Below are 22,313 nucleotides of genomic sequence, written 5' to 3' on the forward strand. Positions count from 1 at the left end.
ATTTTGCTTCCTGGCAAAATTCTAGAATATAATATTAAGGAGATGGTTAGTGAACATCTAGAAAAGGAAGCTTTGATCACAAACATAGCAGATTGAACTTATTTCATATTTTACAGAGTCACTAAGATTTCTAGAGACGTTCCCTAGCAAAGTTTTTGATAGAGTCTTTATTGTGTTATTTTTGTGGAGAAGATGGAGAATTGTGAAACAATATGATACAATGATACAATTAGATAGATTTGGAACTAGTTACATAAATCCACAGAGTGATTGTTAATGGCTTGATGTCAACTTGAAAAGAGCTCTCCAGTGGAGTGCCCGAGGGATCTCAGTCCTATTTAACATTTTAGCAAATTACTTGGATGAAAGCATACATGGCAGGCTTGTTAATTTCGCAGATGACATAAAGCGGGAGGGGGAGGGGGGGAAGGCATAATTTGTGCACTTTTTGATAAAGTCTACATCCAGAAAAATATTGACAGGTAGAACTTTGGACTAACTCTAATAAGAAGAAATTTTAATAGCAACAGTTGTGAAGTCTAAAATAAAGTCAGGTAGATAGCACAGCAGATACAGTGCTGGAGCTGACATCAGCAAGACTCCTTTTCTTGAGTTCAAAACTGGCCTCTTGACACTTACTAGGTGTGTGTCATTGGACAAGTCACTGTTAGCTTCAGCTTCCTCATCTGTAATATGATCTGAGAAGGAAATGGCAAATTGATGGATATCCCACGGACAATGTTGGTGTTAGTTCACAAGGTCATGAAGAATTGAACATGATCAAATGACCAAATAGCCATCTCTTTGGTAAAGATGACAGTTCTGTAGTGCACTGCTCATACCTCACCAAATCTGGAATGTTTGGGGCTTTTGGTTTGTTGGTTTGTAGTTTTTTTCATTTCTGAATGCCCTCATTTTTAGGACATTGATATTTTGGAGAAAATGTTTAGAATGGGGCAACCATGTTTATAAATACCTTCAAGTTCATGCGATGTGAGGATTGGATAAAGGAAATTAAGGTGTTCAGCTTGAAGAAGAGAAAGTTTGTTTGTCTCTAAAAGGAGGACCTACCTAGAGAAATTGATGTAAATTGCAAAAAGGGAAATTTATGATTGAGATAAAGAAAAATTTCCTAAAGATCAGAAGTATCCCAAATTGTAAATCACTGCCTCAGGAACTTAGTACCTTTTCCTGAGAGTTCTTCAGAAAAAGACTGGATGATAATTTATATGTTAAGGAAAATATTCTTTGGGAATGAATTAAAATAAATGGCTGCTGAGATCCTTTACAACTCTGAAATTCTATGATTACATAAACAGTTTAAATGTTTTAAAAATCTTCTATGACATTATTTGAAACTTTTTGTTCCTAATGAATTTGGCTTCTAAACACTGGTCTAAAGAATAAAAATTATTGGAAGAGGGCAATTAAAAGAATCCACTAAGTTATGTACTATTGAACTCTGCCTGGAAATATAATTTACAATCTTCAACTCTAAAGTGGTCCGCCTACAAAATGCAGATCATATTGCACTGTCTTTCCAAAAAAATTATAGATGATCCTTCTGAACTTCTTTGGCTAAAAAAATGTGTTACATTGAAGCAAGTAATGAGCATCTCAAGATTTAGCAAGTCTGGCCCTTAGGCAATAGGTATGGCTTCTGTCATAAGGTCTACACTGGACCCTTTCTGGTTTGATCAAACCTGAGTGAGGTTTGTGTCCTGCTATCCTAACCTTTCAGGAACTGAAGAGTACCTCCACACGCTAACAATGCATCAGAGGAAAAGAAGTTCTTCCTAGAACTAGTAATGAGCTGAAAATAAATTGTCGAGGTGGCTCCATGACATAGTGAATAGAACACAATACTTGGAGTCAGGAAGATATGAGTTCAGATTTTTCTTCTGAACATACTAGCTATGTGACATTGGGCAAATCACTTGACCTCTCTCGTCTTCAGTTTCCTCATATGTAAAATGTACTGGGAATCTAAAGAAAGGCAGAAGACAATTCTTGTTCTTAAATAGTACAAAATCTAATTTTAAATTTTGTACAAACAAGCTATATGGAACATGTTCTTCACAGGATTGTTGAGAGGATCAAATGAGTTAACATGTAAAGTGCTTTGCAAATCTTAAAGTATTTTATAAATACCAACTTGTTAGTATTGTTGTTAATCCATGTTCTCAATTTGTAGGTGTAGATAATTGTGGTCGCACTGTGATGGTGGTGGTTGGAAGAAACATTCCTGTAACATTAATAGATATGGACAAAGTAAGCCACAAAAAATTATTCTTTTTAACTAAGAGTGATGTTTTTGGAAAATATACTCATATTCGTAAATTATATGCCCATTAATTCTAATGCTTATGTTATAGGGCAAAATTGTCTCTTTGAGGAATAGTCTAAGTTCTTAGTGTGTATAAACATGTCAACTTTGATGTTATACGATAATGAAAATTAAAATATGAAGACCTTTTCAGTGAGATATATACATATAAATATATCTTGTGTGTGTGTATGTATGTGTGTGTGTGTGTGTGTAGATATAGTTACATATACATATACATTTACATATATATGTGCAAATACTTTGTTTTTGAAATGAGATAACAAGCCTATAGTAGAATCTTTGTTGTGTAATTTTATTATCTATGCAGATCTTACCTGTTTTAAAAGATTTATGGTCAATTTTTAATTATTCAAATAAATGAAAGGGAATTGGATATAGGAATAATCTGAAATATATACTTTTAAATTTATATTTGAATTTTTGATGAAAATTTACACAGTTGAACAAAATAAATGTATATGTTGAAAACTTGACTTCATAGTTATTTTAAAAATTTTGTTGATACATTTCATTTTCACATAATAGTCATTTTTTTGTGCTCTCCAAAATAAATTCTCCTTTTTGAAAAAGAAGCATGCATAGTTGATAAGGAGCCTATATCTAACAAACTATACAATATTCTGTCTTATTAATAAAAATTTGAAGCCCATTGTTTTTACTCCAGACTGTCATTTGATCTTTTTTCTTGTTACCAGCATAAACAGAACTGGTCTGTGTCCAAATCACAGTAATTCCTTAAGTTTCTACCCCTTTGCTTTTTCTTTTTTCTTATGTTATGCCTTACCTTATCCTTGCACTTGTTTTAAATGTCTTTTAAATTTCATCCTACTTGTGATAAAATATTTGTCTTAATTTTGCTTTGTAATGTCAAATCCTACTTTTCTAAGGTGTTAAAAATCTCAACTTAGCATCTGCAGGTTCAAGTTGATTTCAATGTCATAATTAAAGATAATAAATAAGAACTGGCCCCAAAATGAGCTGATGGTGCCAATTGGTATGTTCTTTTATGGTAGCAGTTGGTCCCATAAGAGCCATAAGGAATATAGAACATTTAAAAGATAAAAAAGGATTTAAAAAATAATTCATTGGAGGAAAATGGCAAGAATGGAATTTTTTAGCTTACTTAAGAAAAATGTAGTTAGAACTCAGTAACTTTTCAAATATATGAAATTATTGTTTCAACACCAATAAGAAACTAAAAAGAAATACATTGTAATAGAATGTGTGAAAGTTGTTAAATATTGGAATGGTTTTTATCGTTGGGGAGAATTAAAAGTACATTTCATTCATCTTGGCTTAATTGGATGACAGAAGCTATGTAGGTAAGACATCAAGTATATCAAGTGTTAAAATGGATTGTTCCAAAAATGACCTTTATTTTTCCCCTTCTTTCTTTTTTTCAGGCTTTGTTATATTTTATCCATGTAATGGATCACATTGCTGTCAAAGAATATGTCTTAGTATACTTTCATACACTTACTAGCGAGTACAATCACCTGGACTCTGACTTCCTGAAGAAACTCTATGATGTTGTTGATATCAAGTTAGTCTCATTTTAATTTTAATGAAAAAGGGGTAATTAGACAACAGTCCTTTTCTCTTTCCCTCTCTTCTTTCTTGTCTCCTCCTTCCCTCTTTCTCTCTCATGAAATGATCTCCTATATTATTTTTTAGTCTAAAACTACTTGACTTTCCCCATGTGACAAGAAGCATACTATATAAAAAATGTATGCATACACACACACACACACACACACACACACACACACACACTGGTATGTGTATCTGTGTGTCTATTTACATAAAATGCATTAACCTCCCCTTAATATGAAGCTCTCTCCCCAATATAAATTGAAGTGGAATATTTTTAGAATTCAGAATTTTTACTAAAAATTAAAATTAAAATTACAAAGTTATATTGATAATTTTTATTAATTGTTTATGTCTGACATTAGTCAGTGTATATTTATTAAGGACCTACAAGGTACCAGATATTGTGTTCAGAACTTCAGCTACAATGAAAGGCAAGAAACAATCCTTATTCTCAAGGAACACAAACAATATGAAGGCAACCTGAAAACAACTATATATAAATATCTATACTGACTTTAAGGAGGCATATTGTCAGTTCACTTCACAGAGGAAATTTTCTTAACAGTGGAGTTGTTGAAAAAATAGTGTCCTGCTTTGGGAGATGTCTAGATCTCCACCACTCAAAGTGGTGAAGCAAATAACCACCAGAGAAAAATGTTTTAGAAGGGACTCCTGCTTTGGAAGGGAATTGATTGAGACCAGAAGCCCTCAGAGGCCCATTGCAATTCTTTAAGTATAACAACATTCACACTAGTGTCTGACAAAATAGAGTATTCTGAATCTGGAAAAGTGTGTCTGTGCCTGGGGGTATCTGTTGGAGGTGGGCAGAAAGAGATTCTATTTTTGTGACCTAGCTAAAAAAATTTTCTTCTGGTACCTGACCCCATTAAAAACTACCATATTGAAATATAATAACTGTTTTCATGCTGTTTTCAAATTAGAGAAGCAAGGATTTAAGTTGTTCTGTCTGTTACATACCCACAAAATAACTATAATGGACAGCCCATTTGCTCTATTGTTATCTTCACAATGTTAAGAGAAAGCAAGAAAGGACTCTGATTTGTTTAGTAGATAGTGATCTACTACAATAATCTGGTGGCTGTCAATAAGAACTAAACAGATTGGGTTAGCATGAATGTGCTATGATCTGTTGTTGACGGGAATAGACACATTGATGTGATCACCTATTTGAGCATATAAGATCTGGTAACAAAGAATGTCATCAGAACAAAGATAATATTAAATGCTTTTCTTAATATTTTGAATCCATTTTACAGATGGAGTCTAAAAAGCTAAAATACTTGGATAAAAACATAATGCATATTAATAGAAAAAGGTATTAAACTTTGAAATTTCTGCTGTCCCATCTTGGATTCAGACCTAAAATTTCATTTGTGAAATTGATGAAAGATCCCAGTATTTAAGGTTAACTCAAGCTATTGCAGTAGCCTGTTGGTAGATCTGTTACTTCAAGTTTCTCCCCACCTCAATCCATACTCCAATCACTGAAGTGATTTTCCTCAATTTCTGGTCTAACCATATCATTTCCTTATTGTAGGTTAACTCAAGTGTCTTCCTGTTACCTCTAAGAATAAATACAAAATGCTCTGCTTGGCTTTCAAAGCCTTTTATAATATAAAACTCCCACTTTTACAGTTTTCTTACACCTTCCTTTCCAACAAATACTCTTTAGTCCAATGACAGATTGTTCCACAAACAAGACTTATCTTTCAGCTCCATTTATTTTCTCTGGCTTAAGAAATGCCTTGAATTTCTCAAGCCTTGAATGTTGTTCTCATCTCCTATCTGCTGACCTCCTTGGATCTTTTTAGATCCCAAATGAAAATCCACCTTCTACAAGGAAACCTTCTCTAATCCTTTTTAATTCTAGTGCCTTCGCTCTTTTAATTATTTCCTATTTGCCCTATATACAGTTTGTTTGGATAAGTTTGTTTGCATGTTATCTCCCCCATTAGATCGTAAATTTCTTGAGGACAGGGACTACCTTTTGCCTCTTTTTGTATCTGCAGATCTTAACACAGTGCTTGACACATAATAGGTGTTTAAAAATGTTTATTGATTATTATTGATCTTCATCTAAGCCAAGGATGGGGAACATCTAGCCTGCAGGCTATGTAAGACCCTTAAAAACATTTGCAAAGAAAATTGCAGTCAATGATGAGCCGACAATTAGTATAACAATCTCCCACTGTTTGAGTTCTATAAGTTGATAATTTTGTATGGCCTGCAAATGATGTTGTAAATATTCAAATGGCTTTTGGCAGAAAAAAATAAAAAAACTTTCCCCATCATGATCTAAGTGTTTAAACTAAAATATAAAATGAGAGATCTAGCTGTGGCAGAAAACCAGAATTCTATTTCCTGTTACTTTTAATGAACACTAGCACCTTGGCCTTTCTAAGCCTTCTTATATTCTCTTCTATAAAATGTAACAGTGTGACTAGATATCTCTAAGGTCTAAGCATTGTAATCTCATGGTAATTGTCTATGATTAGTTATTTATGATCATTGCCTAAATGATTAATGTTTTGGGATGCTTTAAAACTTGCTTGTCATGTTTTTAAGGTAAGACTGACCATTCTACCTAAACACACTCTCCTCTATCTTTTCTTCTCTTCTCCATCCTTCCCTTTTCTTCTTTTATTCTCTCTCCTCATCTTTTGATCTATTTTCATTTTTGCCTATGATATTTCAGGATTTTTTTTTTTTTTTTTTTACAGTAGGTCCCATATAGTTTGTCCCATTCACATATGGAACTAACAGAGTTGGAATTTATATCTAATATAGTCCTATAAGAGAGGCATGAGAAAAAGATCTCAAAATAGCCTTCCTTATCATTTAATTTAGTGCCTTGGCTTGAATCTCAGTGACATAAGCCAGAGCTATGAAAAGTTTTTTTCTTTCAGTGTTTAAATGTCTTTAGATATTCAGGAGGATCATTACAATTTTATGTGACTCACTGATCTTTTTCTCTTTTTAAATCAGATACAAGAGGAACTTGAAAGCAGTTTACTTTGTACATCCAACATTTCGATCAAAGGTGGAGTATATATGTACATATGTACACACACATACAGAGAAATATTTTTCATCATTATTACTGTTTTGGTTGGCATTGTTTTCCTTTGCTTCTTAAGTGAATTTTTGTAAGTTCCCCACTATTACAATATTTCTTATTATTGCAAAGTGTAACAATTGACATCTGCATGAGTACCTGCATATTTGTGAGTGAAAAATCAAGTAATGGTAACTGTTTTCCATATTATGAACCTGAAGTTGGAGATAATTCATAAGACTGAAGAAATTGTGTGATTGATTGCAAGGTTGTAGACACTGACATATATTAGGCAACATGGCAAAAGCTATAAAATGCAGAGTTTGGAGTCAGGAAGACTCATTTAAATTAATCCCTGACATTTACTAGCTCTGTTTGACCCTAAGTAAATTGTTGTCAGTCAGCAGGCGTGTATTAGGTACATATTGGTGTTTCAGAAACTATGTTAGGTGCTTTGGGGCTGTAAATACAAAGAATGAAACCATCCTCATTTGCAAAGAGTTTACATTCTATTTGAAGCAATATGTGATCATATGTATGTATGTACAAATGTGTGTGTATATATGCAATTGTCTTTATAGTTTAACTATTCTGTGTGTGTGTGCGCATGTGTGTAAAATGCATGTATTTTTATTTATAGAGAGAAATCTGAGTCTCAGTGTGATGATATATTTCCTATGATCTCCCCCCAAGAAGTAGTATCATTTCCCCCAAATAATATTTTATTCAGCTGCTTTGCTTTAAATATATATGTGTAGTTTATATGACATTATTATAATATATAAAATGTTCATTTCTGTTACTATATGTGCATTTTATAATAGTGTTATGTGTTAATTAGTAACAATTATATATCATACATGATAGTTAAATAAGATAATTGAGAAGCACGTTCTGAGGCAATCAGGAAATATAAAAACATTAATCTCTGTGAACCTTGAGTTTCTTATTTATAAAATGGGGGTAATAATATCTTCTGTCTCACAAGGTAGTTAGATTGAAATGACATAATGTATGTTAAGTTCTGTAAATGTCAGTTATTAAATTTCTTCAATCCATTTAACTGGAATAATTACCTGTACTTTTGGAAATACAACTCTGGACTTCAGAAATATTTATTGCAATCAAACTTGTAGTTTTTTCCTATGATTTTGGCTCTTACTTAGAAGACTTTGCAGTGATGTGTGATTCGATGCAGTGAACACTGTGTCATCACAAAACAGGAGCATTCAGAAGAACCCACCATCTCTAGGGCATCCCTTTCAGTTTGGATTTTGCATCAAATGAGAGTAAACAACTTTTACAGTCTCTGCCTTACTGTTTTATGCATAACTTGATGTTAAAGCATCATTAATAAGAATCATCGAACAAAAAGGCATAACATAACCTTTATATATCTTTCAAGGAATCCTGTATGATTTTGACATATGCACAGGTAACTTTTTTTGTTGAAGGAGAACCTTTAAAGGGGCTTTGTATTCTACCTACTCAAATGCTTTTTTACAATATTCAGCAAATAGCATAGGTGTCTTGTATTGTCTAATCTTTTCAGTCATAAAGATAAAGTTTGCAATTGTCTATGATTTGTGTTACTCTTCTTAAACCTTTACTTTCAAGGATGTTATTCAGAGATATAAAAATTCTTAAAATTTTGCCTTGTTGGGAAAATAAATATGTGAATTAATGGTTGTTAACATTTTCCCTAGTCACCCACTTTAAAGTTTTTGGGGTTTTTTTGTTTGTTTGTTTGTTTGTTTTTACCCCAAGCTTTTAGTTCTTCCCTTTTTTAGATGTCTTCTTATATGAAAGATTTAGAGCTGGAAGTACTCTTAGAGAGTACTGATCTAGGGATTCATAACCTGAGGTCAGTGAGCCAGTAAAAAGAAAAAATAATGATAACTGAGTTTTAGTATTATTGGTTTCCTTTATAATCCTCTATTTTATTTAATAAAACATTTTCAGGGGTTTATAGGCTTCACCAAGTTGCCAAAGGAATCCATGACCAAAAAAGCCTAACCCAATCCCTTCATAGATGAGAAAACTGAGAATCAGTATAGACTGTTTCTATGTATACTTGATTTAATTTTCTCCATTTTTATTTTCTTTAGTGCCATTTATACTACTTCATATAGCACATCAGGAACTGCAATGTTAGAAGCCAAATTTGTATGATGAAAAGAATATAATACAGAAGTCTTGAAAAATATTTTTCATTTTCCATCTGTTCATTAGCCTTTCAATTTCAGTCTTTAAGTCTATTTGGGATGATTTGGATTCATTGGGGTTTTTCATTCTGCTTTTCATAAACTTGTTTTATCCTCTGCTGTTTCTCATTATTTTATAAAGCAGTACTATAAAATCTTCAACCATTCTTAAGATCTTATAAACAGATTTATATGCTAAACCTGAATTGTCCTTGGCTGTCACATCCTTTCATCTGGTAAGAAGGTAAAGTGTTTGCTAGCTAAGGCAGCTTCTAAGCTTTTTTGGTTTCAACATAGTGATGTTTGATTAGTTAAACTTCCTTGGTGAATGGTGATATTTTGAATCAGTGTCTGCCCTTTTATCCATTTCCCATTTTTCAGTCTTAACAGTTCATTTTACTTTTATCTTAGCTGCTCTTTATAATTTCGTATTGATGTTTATCTTTGCTTTAATAAGTTAATGACGTGAGTGTACACAGATAATTGATATTCACATAAGATTCCCGTGTTAGTCACAGTATCTTGTCCGTTAAAATGTAAATTTTATATGAGATAGTCAAGTGTCCTTTGAAGTATTTATTACCTTTGGACATAAAATAAAACCAACTCCTTTATTTTCCCCTTCTAAAGAAGTTTTGAGCCATCCTTCTATTTAGTTCCAAATTTTCTTCGGCCTTTTTTTTATAGTGAGAATGTCAAGATTCTTCTAGGAATATATTGTCTTTTACTTACTACAGACTAAGATTCAGACATTTAAAATTCTAACTATTGTGTTAGTGTTTATGAAATTCCTAGAATTATATTATTCTCAGCATCTTTTGCCCCCCTTTACATCATTGTGTCAGTCACTGCAAAGAAAAAAGAGATTGAGAGCCATTTTGTATTTTGTTTGTTTCATGAGTTGCCTTGGCAAAAGAATTAAATCACTAAGTAGCCACTCTACTTTTGATACAGACAAAAATGAAGATCATCAAAAAACTATTGACATTCTCTCTCTTTACTGTTTCCTTTATAAAAGTGATACATAATTGCACAAAATAGTTATGATCTAACAAATTTAGAGTATAGTTGGAATGCCAATTGCTATTATGTAAACATTATACTTATATTAGCTTTATTAATGACAATATATTATTCACTTATGCTTCTGGCCAAGTAAACCTTCTAGTTCTCTTTCACAAGAATTCCCACAAACCAAATCTTTCCCCTTCCTTTGTTTGTGCATTTAGTTTATTTAAAACCAAATACAGGACTATACATTTGTGCCAGTTAAATTTCATCTCATTGGTTTTGGCCTAGCAATCCATCTTATTAATATAATTTTGAATTTTGTTTCTGCCATCAATCATACTAGGTATCCCTGCCAGTTTTGGTTCAAGTTCATGTTTAACAGACATGCCTTTCATGGCTTCATCCAAATCATAAAAGACTGAAGAATACTAGGCCAAAGGGAGAACTAATTGATATGTGCTCTTGAATTGTAAATTAATTTTAACTCTTATGAAAATACAACTTGAAAAATTAACCCCCCCAACACAGACATGAGTGTGTATACATACCTATAGCATCCTGTTTATCAGCAACCCAAGTAAACATAAAAGCTAGATTCTTTTCATAATTCTGAACTGTTAGAGGAGAGAGAAAAAAGACTCACCCAAGTCCCTTAATTTCTCAGTGTCCTCCTCTGCCTCATAATTCTTTATGGCTAAAAATCACAAAGAAGATGCTGATGCACATTGATAGAAGTAGTTCCTCATTGGGAGCTAGTTCTTTATACTGATCACAGGACTAATGTAAGATTATGTTTTCCAATCAAAGTTTATTTGGATTGCTTTGGATCACTGAACCACTGTAATAATTGAACATCCCACAATCTTGCTGTTACTGTGTACAATGTTTTTTTGGTTTCTGCTTGTTTCATTTAGCATGAGTTCATGTAAATCTTTCTAGACCTTTCTGAAAACAGCTTGTTCATCATTTTTTATAGAATAATAATATTCTATTACTTTCATATTCTGTAATTTATTTAGACATTCCCCATTTGACAGGTATCTACTCATTTTCCAATTCTTTGTCTCCCCAAAAAGAGATGCTATAAAATTTTTTGCATATGTGAGTACATTGCTTTCCTTTGTGATTTCCTTTGGGTATAGACCCACTGGCACTTATGGCTCAAAGGGTATGCACAGTTTTGTAGTCCTTTGGGCATAGTTCAAATTGCTTTCTAGAGTGGTTGGATCATTTCACAATTCCACCAGCAACATATTAGTGTCCCAGTTTTCCTACATCCCCTCCAACATTTATCATTGTCTTGATCTTATTTTGATATAGGATGTGAGATATGGGTCTATGGTGAGTTCCTACACATTATTTTCCAGTTTTCCCAGCAATTTTTTGTGAAATAGTTCTTATCCCAGAAGCTGGAGTTTTGGAGTTTATCGAATACTCGATTGCTATAGTCATTGATTATTGTGTCACGGATATTTAACCTATTCCATTGATCCATCACTTTATTTCTTAACCAGTACCATATGTTTTTGATGCCTGCTACTTATAATAAGAATTTTAGATCTGGTACTGCTAGACCATTATCCATTGTATTTTTTTAATTGATTCCCTTGATATTCCAGATGAATTTTATTATTTTTTCTAGCTCTATAAAAATAACTTTTTGACAGTTTGATTGGTATGACAGTGAAGATCAATTTAGGTAAAATAGTCATTTTTTATTACATTAGCTTGACCTACTCATGAGCAATTAATATTTTTTCAGTTGTTTAATCTGACTTTATTGTGTGAAAAGTGTTTTCTAATTGTGTTTATAAAGTTCCTGGGTTTGTCTTGGCAAGTAGACATCCAGATATTTTTTTTACACTTATTTTAAATGGAATTTATTGCTGCTGGGCTTTGTTAGTAACATATGGAAATACTAATGATTTCTGTGGATTTATTTTATATCCTGCAACTTTGCTAAAGCTGTTTATTGTTTCAAATAGGTTTTTGGATGATTCTCTAGGATTCTTTAAGCCCAACATATCATCTGCAAAGAGTGATAGTTTTTTCTCCTCATTGTCCATTCTAATTCCTTTAATTTCTTTTTTCTTTTCATATTGCTAAAATTAACATTTCTAATACAATACTGAACAATAGTGGTGATAATAGACAATCTTGTTTCACCCTATTGAGTGTGCTTATTGGGATGTTATTGGGAATGCTTCTAGCTTATTCCCATTACATATATAATTGCTGGTGGTTTTAGGTAGATGCTACTTATCATTTTAAGGAAAACATCATTTATTCCTATGCTCAATAGTGTTTTTAATAAGAATGGGTATTGTATTTTGCTGAAAGTTTTCTTGCATTCCTAGTGTAAAATCTCATTTGGTCATAGTGTATTATCCTGGTTCTAAGTTGCTGTAATCTTTTTGCTAATATTTTAAGATTTTTACATCGATATTCATTAGGAAGATAGGTCTATAATTTTCTTATTCTTTTTTTGGTCTTTCCTGGTTTAGGTATCAAATTCATCTATATCATAAAAAGAACTTAGTAGGACTCTCCCCAATTTTTAAAAATGGTTTCTATATTATTGTAATTAATAAATATTCATCCATTTCATTTAGATTATCAGATTTATTGATATACAGTTGGGCAAAATAGCTCTTAATTGTCGCTTTAATTTTATTTTTATTGGTAGTAATTTGGCTTTCTTCTTTCCTCTTTCCAAACAAATTAATCAAAGATTTATTTTGTTGTTTTTTTTCTCATAAAATCAACTCTTAGTTTTATGCAACAGTTTTCTTACTTTCACTTTTATTACTCTCCTTTGATTTTCAGGATTTCTAATTTAGTATTTAATTGGAAGTTTTTAATTTGTTCTTTTCCTAGCTTTTCTAGTTGCCTATCCAATTCATTGATCTCTTTCTCTAATTTTTTCCATGTATGCATATAGAAATGTAAAATTTTTCCTAATAAATGCTTTGAGGGTGTCCCTATAAATTTTGGTATGTTGTCATTCTCTTGAATGATATAATTGATTATTTCTATGATTTGTTGTTTGATCCACTGATTCTTAGGATTAGATTATTTAGTTTCCAATTAATTTTTGGTCTATTTATTAATGGCCCTTTATTACATTTTTAATGTATTATGATCTGGAAAAAATGGATTTACTATTTTTACCTCTCTGCATTTGATTGTGAAGGTTTGTTATGCCCTAATACATGGTCAGTTTTTGTGTAGATACTGTTACCACTGAGAAAAAAGGTGTATTCCTTTCTGTCCCCATATAATTTTCTCCAAAGATCTAACACCTAACTTTTCTAAAATGTATTCACCTCTTTAACTTCTTTCTTGTATATTTTGACATTAGATTTATCTAGTTCTGATAGAGGGAGGTTGAGCTCTCCAGCTAGTAGAGTTTTGCTATCTATTTCTTCCTTCAACTCACTTTACGTCTCCTTTAAGAATTTGGATTCTATACCTTTGGTGCATATATGTTTAGTATTATTATCATTTCATTATCCATTATTACCCTTTAGCTAGATGTACGAATTGAAGAGTCTTAAGGTAGAACAAGCAGAATGCTATCTCAGTATTCTAGGCAAGAGGTAATAGATGTCCTAGTTTAGGGTAGTTCTATTAGAATGAAGAGAAGGGGACATGGGAGATATTTTGTCAAGTAAAAATAAGATTTGAGAACTTATTAGATAAGTGGAGTGGAAGTACCAAATGTGGAAGTACCAAATCAAGAATTGCATCATAGTTGTCGATGTGCATGACATGAAGGATGATAGGGCCCGCGGTATTAATTAGGAAATTTGGAAGAGATACAGGTTTGTGTACAAACATGATGAATAACAAATACAAGAGGAAATATGAAAAAAATAGGGACACTAATGCATTTCTGGTGGAGTTGTAAATTGGTTCAACCATTTTGGAAAATAAATTGGAACTATACCCAAAAGGCTATATAAAACAATTTACTTTGGCACATCGAAGAAACTGTACACTACTACGCCTGTATCCCAAAGAGATCAAAGGAAAAGGAAAAGAACCTATTGGTACAGAAATACAGTTCCATTTGTGGTGACAAAGAATTGGAAATTAAGGGACTGCCCACTATCCATCAATTAAGGAATGGTTGAACAAGTTTTGGTATATGATTATGATGGAATATTACTATGTTTTAAGAAATGACAAGCAAGATGGTTTCAGAAAAATTTGAAAAGTTTTATATAAGGTAATGAAAAGTAAAATGTGAAGCATTGTACACAATGACAGTAGTATTGCAATAATGATCAACTGTGAAAGACTGAGCTGCTTTGAACAAAATAATGATCCAAAACAATTCCAAAAGACCCATGACAAAAATGCTGTCCTTCTTCAAAGAGAGACCTGATAAGTTCTAAATATAGATTAAAGCATATTTTTTTCACTTTCTTTACTTTTTTCTTTTTGTATATTTTCTTTTGCAATGTGGCTAATATGAACATATGTTTTACATGACTTCATATTATAATCAATGTTCAAACAATATTAAAAGGAACAGTCTTCAAAGCCATATGGTATTGTTTAAAAAATAGGAAGATCTATTGATCTCTCAGACTAGATAAGAGAGGTTCACAAACAATAGAACTTTGAATCCCCTCCTTGATAAAGTAGAGAACATAAATTTCCTAGGGAAATTTTTTTTTATTTTACAAAAACTTATAGAAATACTGAAAAACTATCTGAAAGAAATTAAACAGGCCACAATCTTACCTAATATTCCACAGTATATTCTAAATGTATGTGTGACCTTCATATTAAAGATCATACCATAATAAAAATTAAAAGACAAAAAGATCACATATCTCACATAGCTATGCATGAGAAATATTTCTTAACCAAAGAAAAGATAAAATAAAATAGATATCTTAGTGTGAAACTGAAAAGCTTCTGCATAGACAAAATTAATGATAAGAAGGAAAGTAATCAAATGAGGAAAAATTCTTTGTATCGTTTTTCTGATAAGGGTTTGTTATCTGAGATGTGGATGTGGGGGGGCGGGTGTTTGTGTTTGTGTCTGTATCTATGTCTATGTCATATCACAATAGTTAAGTGCTAAAAAGATATGAATAAACAATTCTTAAAAGAGTTTTAAAGTAATTCCAATCACATGAAAGAATGTTCCAAGTTACTAATAATAAGGAAAATGCAAATCAAAATTTTAGGTTCCATCTCACAACCTAAAAAATGGCAATCACTTGTCAGTGTTGCAGATATCGGGAATGATATGTACACCAAACCATTTTAGTGAAGCTATGAATGATACAACTGTTTTAGAATTATGCAGATAAGGTCACTGACATTTTGAATTAAATTTGGAGTTTTACCCCAAGGAAGCCATCAATAAAAAGAAAGTCCCCATATACCAAAATTGAACTACTACAACAATGTAAATGAAAAAAAACACACACCCAAGATTTTAAAGTAAATTAACAATGTAAAAAAAGTGTGTTATATCTATTTGCCAGTGAGCATAGCTGAAACAGGTAAAGTGATTTTTGTTTTGGATCACATAGCTTATCAGAGATACTGATTACATCCAAAGTTGGGACTCAAGTCTCTTAATGATGCTTTTTTCTCTGGCTCATTCCTCCTCATCCTCAACTGCTAGTTTCCTTGCTTCCTTCTCACTTCAAATCCTTTTTGTAGAAGGCTTTTCCTTCCTCCATACTGTTTTTCCTTTCCCTCTAAAATTACCTTCCATTTACTGTATATATTTTGTATATCTATAGATTTTTGCATGATTTTCCCATCAGCATTTGAAATCTTTGATAACAGGGTCCATGTTTTTGCCTTTCTTTGTTTAGCACAGATCCTGCTATACAATAAATGTTGGTTAACTGATTGTGATTCCTCAGCTCAGTTCTAATAATCTTAATTTCAGGGAATTAAATTAAAATTAAAATCTTAAAAAAAACTTACTTATCTAGACTTTTCATCTTTCTAAAAACTTCATCTTTGTTATGATTGATTTTTACTTGAAGTTCTTAAAGAAAAGACTGTTATTAATTTAATTTTTTTTTCTTTCCTATCAAATAGGTATCAACATGGTTTTTCACCACATTTTCTGTCTCAGGACTAAAGGACAAAATCCACCATGTGGATAGCCTCCACCAGCTATTTGCTGCCATATCCCCAGAACAGATTGACTTTCCACCCTTTGTTCTTGAATATGATGCCAGGGTAAGAAGTTAAAGAATATTTTTTATCCTCATAGAATTTGAATTCAAGTCCATTTTATACATGAGGCCTAGAGAGGTTAGCTGACTTACCTAGGGCCACACAGTCAATTAATAGAGGACCCTAAATCAGTCAATCAATTACTTTTTTATGTAGGAGATAATATCTTTAAATTAAAATGTACACCATAAATACAAACTAGATGGGAGGAAAGCATTAATATTGGGAGAAATAAAGATGGTCCAGGCAGAGCCTATTGGATGATATAGCCAGGGAATCTTTAAGAGTCAGAGATGAGAGTGAAACATGAGTAATAGCCGGGTAGAGATATAACAGAGATAGCCAGATAAGTAATGGGAGACAGCAGAATTGTAGCTCTCTTGAAGGGCATTAGAGTGTAAGCAGATGAATAAGTAGTAAGAAGGCAAAGTGTGAAGATCTTTTAAGTGCAGTTTTAATTATTGCATAGATTAGTTTAGAAGAATGCTTTTCTATATCTCTTCCCAGATGAGCATCTGTGCTTTACCTGTAATAAATGCTTTCTTTCTCTATTCATTATAGTTCATTAGCGTAAATAGGCTATTTTTAAATTTTGTTTTAATCAGTATCACAAATTACAAAATACACTTCCCCAAAACTATTAAAGTGCAAGAAAGTGTTTTAATTTTTTTATTACATATAACCCTATATTTTTGTAATTTACTGTTTTATTTTTTAAAGAATGGAAGGCTTTAATTTCAATAAGATAGTAGCATTATTGTACATTGTCTTTAATCTGAGCTTCGTTGCTGGTTATCGTCTTCATTTACGTATAAGCAGTGTATATATGTTTTCCTATATTCCTCTTAATTCTTCTTATTCATCTTTTGTTATAGAATAATTCTTATACTAGAATTCCTAATAATATTCCTTATACTGGAATTCTAAAATTTGTTCATCTATTCCCCAATTATTGAGCACATGATTTGTTTTCAACATTTTATTATTCTAAATAGTAGTACTATGAGTATTTTTGTAGGAGTAGTTTCTTCCCTTCCCCACTTTCCATAACTACTTCAGGCCATAAACCCAGAATTGGAACCACTGGGCCAAAAGGATAAAACTATTTTTGCAATTTTTGTTTTATATGTTGCCATACAAAATAGAACAATTTCTAGCTCCACCAGCAATGAATTAGCTATTTTCCCATAACTCTGCCAACATTGAATTTTTCCATCTTTTACAATATTTGCCTGTCTTTTGCATGTCAGGTAATATAGTTTTTTAAGTTTATATTTCTATGAGTATTAGTCATTTAGAACACTTCTAGATGATTATTTCTTCGTTTGAAGACTAGTCATATGTCTTCATATGACTTTTGGCCACTTAGCTGTTAGGGAGTGGCTCTTAATATTATAGATTTATATGCTTATTTATACTTTTTCTTCTGTATTTCTTCTGGCTGTGATTGCATTTATTTTGGGGAAAGCTTTTTAAAATTTAACTAAAATAATTTGTTTCTTCTATATTATGATTTATTTTTTAAAAATCTGTTCATGGAAGTAAGAGTCAATAGGGCTAGTTGTTGGTTATATTAAGTGTTTAGTCAATATGAAGTACCTTCAGAGAGCTATCAACTATGCTCACCACTAGAGAATCAAAGAGAGGTTAAAGATCATTTCTACTCTGAAGATGCTCACAATCTAATGAGACAGACACCACACAAACAACTATGTACAGCCAATGTCTACCTCTTTATTTATAATTCCTCCTTATAGAATTTAGTTACTATGGGGCAGAGAGTATTTTGTTTTTTGACTCGGGGCTTTGAACATTTTAAATACTCCCTATTAAAGAGAATTGAATTTTAAATGAAGCAATTTATTCTTATATTATCTACTTAGAACTACAATCAAAATAACTTCTAGCCCTACTCTAGTACTCATGGTAATTTCAGTGATGCAACTTGGCATCTTTTTCATGTTGAAGGGCCTATTTTCAAAATTTCATTTAATGCCTTAAGGGGTTATATTTATTAGAATTTTATCAAGACTGTTAGCTACAATTTACAGATGTGTTTGTATTATTACTTGGTCATAGAAGGTAAACTCTTTACTTGCATGAAGATTTTCCATATTCATTTTGAATTTGGTTTGTTTGGGTTTTTCCTTTATTTGCTTTTAATGAAAGTGATTTGGATTGAAAGTTTCCATATTACTTTTGCAATAGTTGTGAAGAAAATAAAATTCCTATGCTGGATTCCATGGATCTAAATCCATTGTTAAAATTCATAGCCACAAGTATAATAGCTGATTTCAAACTAGTATTTTTCAAGGTTATAATAGATTAAAATTTACATTAAGTTACATTATTATAATACATAAAAATCCAATTCAACAATATTGAGCATTTGCCATTTGCAAGGAACCATGCTAGGAATTAAAGGAAATTAATAGTAGTCTCTGTCCCAAAAATGTTTTATAGTATGGTAGAGAAAAATAAGACACATATAAATAAATATAATATACAGCAGAGTGGGAAAGATCATCAAAAACATTTACAAAATATTCTGGGAGTACCAAGGGAACACATATAGTTTGATCTGTGATAAAAATATGGATGTCTCATTTTGTTTTGTTAGAAATCCTCAGAATCAGAAAAATTAAACCCCAGATTCATTGCCAATATCCTTTGGAAGTCTAAAAGATTTGGTGTCAGCCTTCAAAAACTTGCTCTCAATATAGAAAATCCATCTTGAATGATTTTAGTCTGTTGTAAAGGAATAAGACTAATTTGGAATTTTAAGAACAGTCATTGGCTACTAATTATACTTCTTCATCCTTTCTCACCCTTTCCAAAATTTATAATATACCATCCTATAAACATAGAATTGCCAAAGAATTACACAGTCAGAAATGAGAGATCTCTATTTTATTTGTGACCAATTATTTTCTGCAAAGATTGTAGTCTCTCAATAGATTATAACCTTTGTTCTATTAGAGCATGAATTCTGTAAGTGCTAAAGAAAACTGCAATAATTCATTTTCATTCTCAATGGCTGAACTGACAGGTAGTGAATGTTGTCTGCTTACATAGAAGTCTGTAATATCTCTGGCTTAAACACTTCAGAGGCTGATCTGTTCCTACAGTTATTGTCTGACTATCTCATTATTCATTAAAATGCAATTATAATTTAAATACACACATGCTTCAGATAAAATTTCCATTAGACTCATATTCATGTCGGAATTTTAGAATTCAAAGAAACCTAGGAGACGCTGTAGTTCAGTCACTCATTTTCCATGAATAAACTCAGGCCAAAGTGCACAGTCACCTTATAGAGAACAGAGCCCGTTTGTTAGAACAAAATGTGGAAGAACATTACATCCTTTCACTATAGGACATTATTGATGTACTTGAAGCTAATCCTGAGTGAGCATGCTAGATTTAACATTCTTCATTCCCCCACAGTACCTGAAGGAAGGATTTTGTCCAAAGAAAAACCCTTTTTCAGGGCAGGATTTATTGTGTAGTGCTTACCTGTAATACCTACAATTACAGTCAATGCATCCTTTCAGTAATGAAATAGCTAATAATATAAAAAGATAAATTTAGATAGGAAACTGATGATGGAGATTTGTCCTAAATAGCTTCACAAATAAAAATATGTATTAAAATTGGGAAAGTATGAGGAGGAGACTCACTGTAATTGTTCTGTTGACTTTTATAAAATTATTTAAATTAAAAATCCTATATGATTTTTTTTTACGTATAGAGCTAACTTTAGCTATCTCTGATTCTCTTAGTGTAAAAAAATGGAGTAGATAATGTATCTTGATAGCTAATAAAAGTTTGGCAGTAATACAGAGAACTAGTGAAAATTTACAATTAGGTTATGGATATAAAGATTATGACATGAGACAGGGACATTAGCCTGTGTTTTTTTTTTTTTTTTTAATGGACTGAGGAAATAAAATTTGTCCTTATTTTTATCTTTTTGAATTATTGTTCTATCTCCTTGGGATAGAGAGATTGACTTGAAGGGAATGTGCTAGGCATAGGGCTCTAGCTAACTACTTTATTGTATGAAAAACTGAAATGACATTTCAAAAGCTAGTGTTTTGGTTTATCCTTCATTTTTTGGAACAGATGTGCATGTCATCTGTTTTATGATTATTATAAGACCCAAAGGACTATTTTGCAGTGACACACATTGTATGTCTAAGCATCTAAAAATGAATAGGCAGTTGTTAAAATTCAGTTAAAATTCTACCACACCCAGACCAGCTGTCCTAAACCAATTTGGGTTTGAGTTTTGTGTGTTAAGTTTTTACCTCATCATATCTTTATTTATCAGAGACATGGGCCTAAATTATTGCCTAAACTAGTGGTCCAAAAAAGGAAATACAAACTATAAGCATTTATTAAGTACCTACTGTGTGCCAGGTATTATCCTAGACATGGGTGGGGGGAGGGGAGAGGAGGTAGAAATGCAATGAATGAAACAAAAAAACTAACCCTCTATACTGTGATTTAAAATTTCTCTTAACATTCTGTTTTGCTGGAAACTATCCTACAATTTTAAAAAGCTAGGTATTAATAATCCCTTAAGTAACAGAGAGCCAGAATATTTTATCAAGAACTGGTCCTCCCAGACTCAACTTGGCTCCTTTTTTAATAGGATCCTCAGACTGGTAGGTCAAGGGAATGTTATTGGTTGTGTTTACCCAGATTTTAGCAAACTATTTGAAAATGTTTCTTGCTATTCTTATAGAAAAAAATAGATACAGAGCAGATAGTAAGATTCATAACTGGTTGAAAGACTAGACCCATAGTAATCTATGACTTCATGTCACCTTGGAATGTCTCCTATGGAATGATCCAGGGATCTTGTGCTTTGTCTCACCTTATTGTTTGTCCTTCATTCTTGAAGAGAGTATGACATCAGGGAGGGGATGCCATGACATGCAGGGGAGCTGGATGTAAGTTGGGGAGGTTGTGCGAGGTCACTTGCCTCCCCTTCTCCTCCAGAGCCATAGGATCCAGCGCCAGACACAGATCAGGATGCCTGGAGATGGCCCTGGATTCAGTGGGAAGCCTTGACTTTTCCAAGTTAAGGTCTTCTACAGGCCTAGGGCTGACTGAAGCAAAGAAATGCAAAATGGTCTTCCACTTTGTCTCACCTGCTATGCAGACCTATACATATGCAAACATACAAATAGCATTACACAGAGAGACCTCCAGGCGACACAAGGGTTAGAACTCCAGACCTGGAGCAAGAAAAAAGACCTGAGTTTAGATTTGGCCCCAGATACTTAATAGCTGTGTGTTCTTAGGCAAGTCACTTTACTTCAGTTTCTTCACCTGTAAACAGAGATGTCAATAACACCCATTGCAGGGTTTTAATGGGGATCAAATAAGAAATAATCATTGTAAAATGCTTAACACAGTGCCTGGCACATAGTAGCCATTATTATGATTATCATTATCATTCAAATAATCTAAAGATAGTTTTTTTTTTTTATATTGACTATAATGCCCCCTTAAAATAATTGTAGTAGGGGTCACCTAGCAGGAATATGAGACATATCAGGAACAAAAATCTTGCTTACTCAAGAAAACAAAAATATGTAGGTAAAACGAAAATAATTAGTGGCTTAATTCATTTTCCCGACTCTTTCTCAGCTATTTTCAAGTATGCTCTAGTATCCTGGTACTAAAAAAAGACTTCCCTTAAGCCTTCATCCTTATGCCTTTCACTGATGAACTTCATGGAAAAAGTTGTTTAATATAATGTATGTACCATAATATGACTCCTCTTCTTTGCGCCATACTCTTCTGCTTTAATCTGACAACAGGGGCCTTTTGAAATTGCTCCACA

At 32.2% G+C, this 22,313-nt stretch overlaps 1 protein-coding gene across 2 annotated transcripts in view; it reads left to right on the forward strand.

Moving 5' to 3' along the window:
- Positions 1-22,313, forward strand: part of GDAP2 (ganglioside induced differentiation associated protein 2) — a 59,339-nt gene that overhangs the window by 32,829 nt on the left and 4,197 nt on the right. For both annotated transcript variants that reach the window (XM_051992896.1, XM_051992897.1), the window contains exons 10-13: positions 2,195-2,271; positions 3,754-3,893; positions 6,950-7,004; positions 16,313-16,456. In XM_051992896.1, the coding sequence (XP_051848856.1) occupies positions 2,195-2,271; positions 3,754-3,893; positions 6,950-7,004; positions 16,313-16,456 (416 nt within the window). The remainder of the gene's footprint in view (positions 1-2,194; positions 2,272-3,753; positions 3,894-6,949; positions 7,005-16,312; positions 16,457-22,313) is intronic.

Source organism: Antechinus flavipes, chromosome 4, assembly GCF_016432865.1.
Source record: "Antechinus flavipes isolate AdamAnt ecotype Samford, QLD, Australia chromosome 4, AdamAnt_v2, whole genome shotgun sequence".
Lineage (NCBI taxonomy): Eukaryota > Metazoa > Chordata > Mammalia > Dasyuromorphia > Dasyuridae > Antechinus > Antechinus flavipes.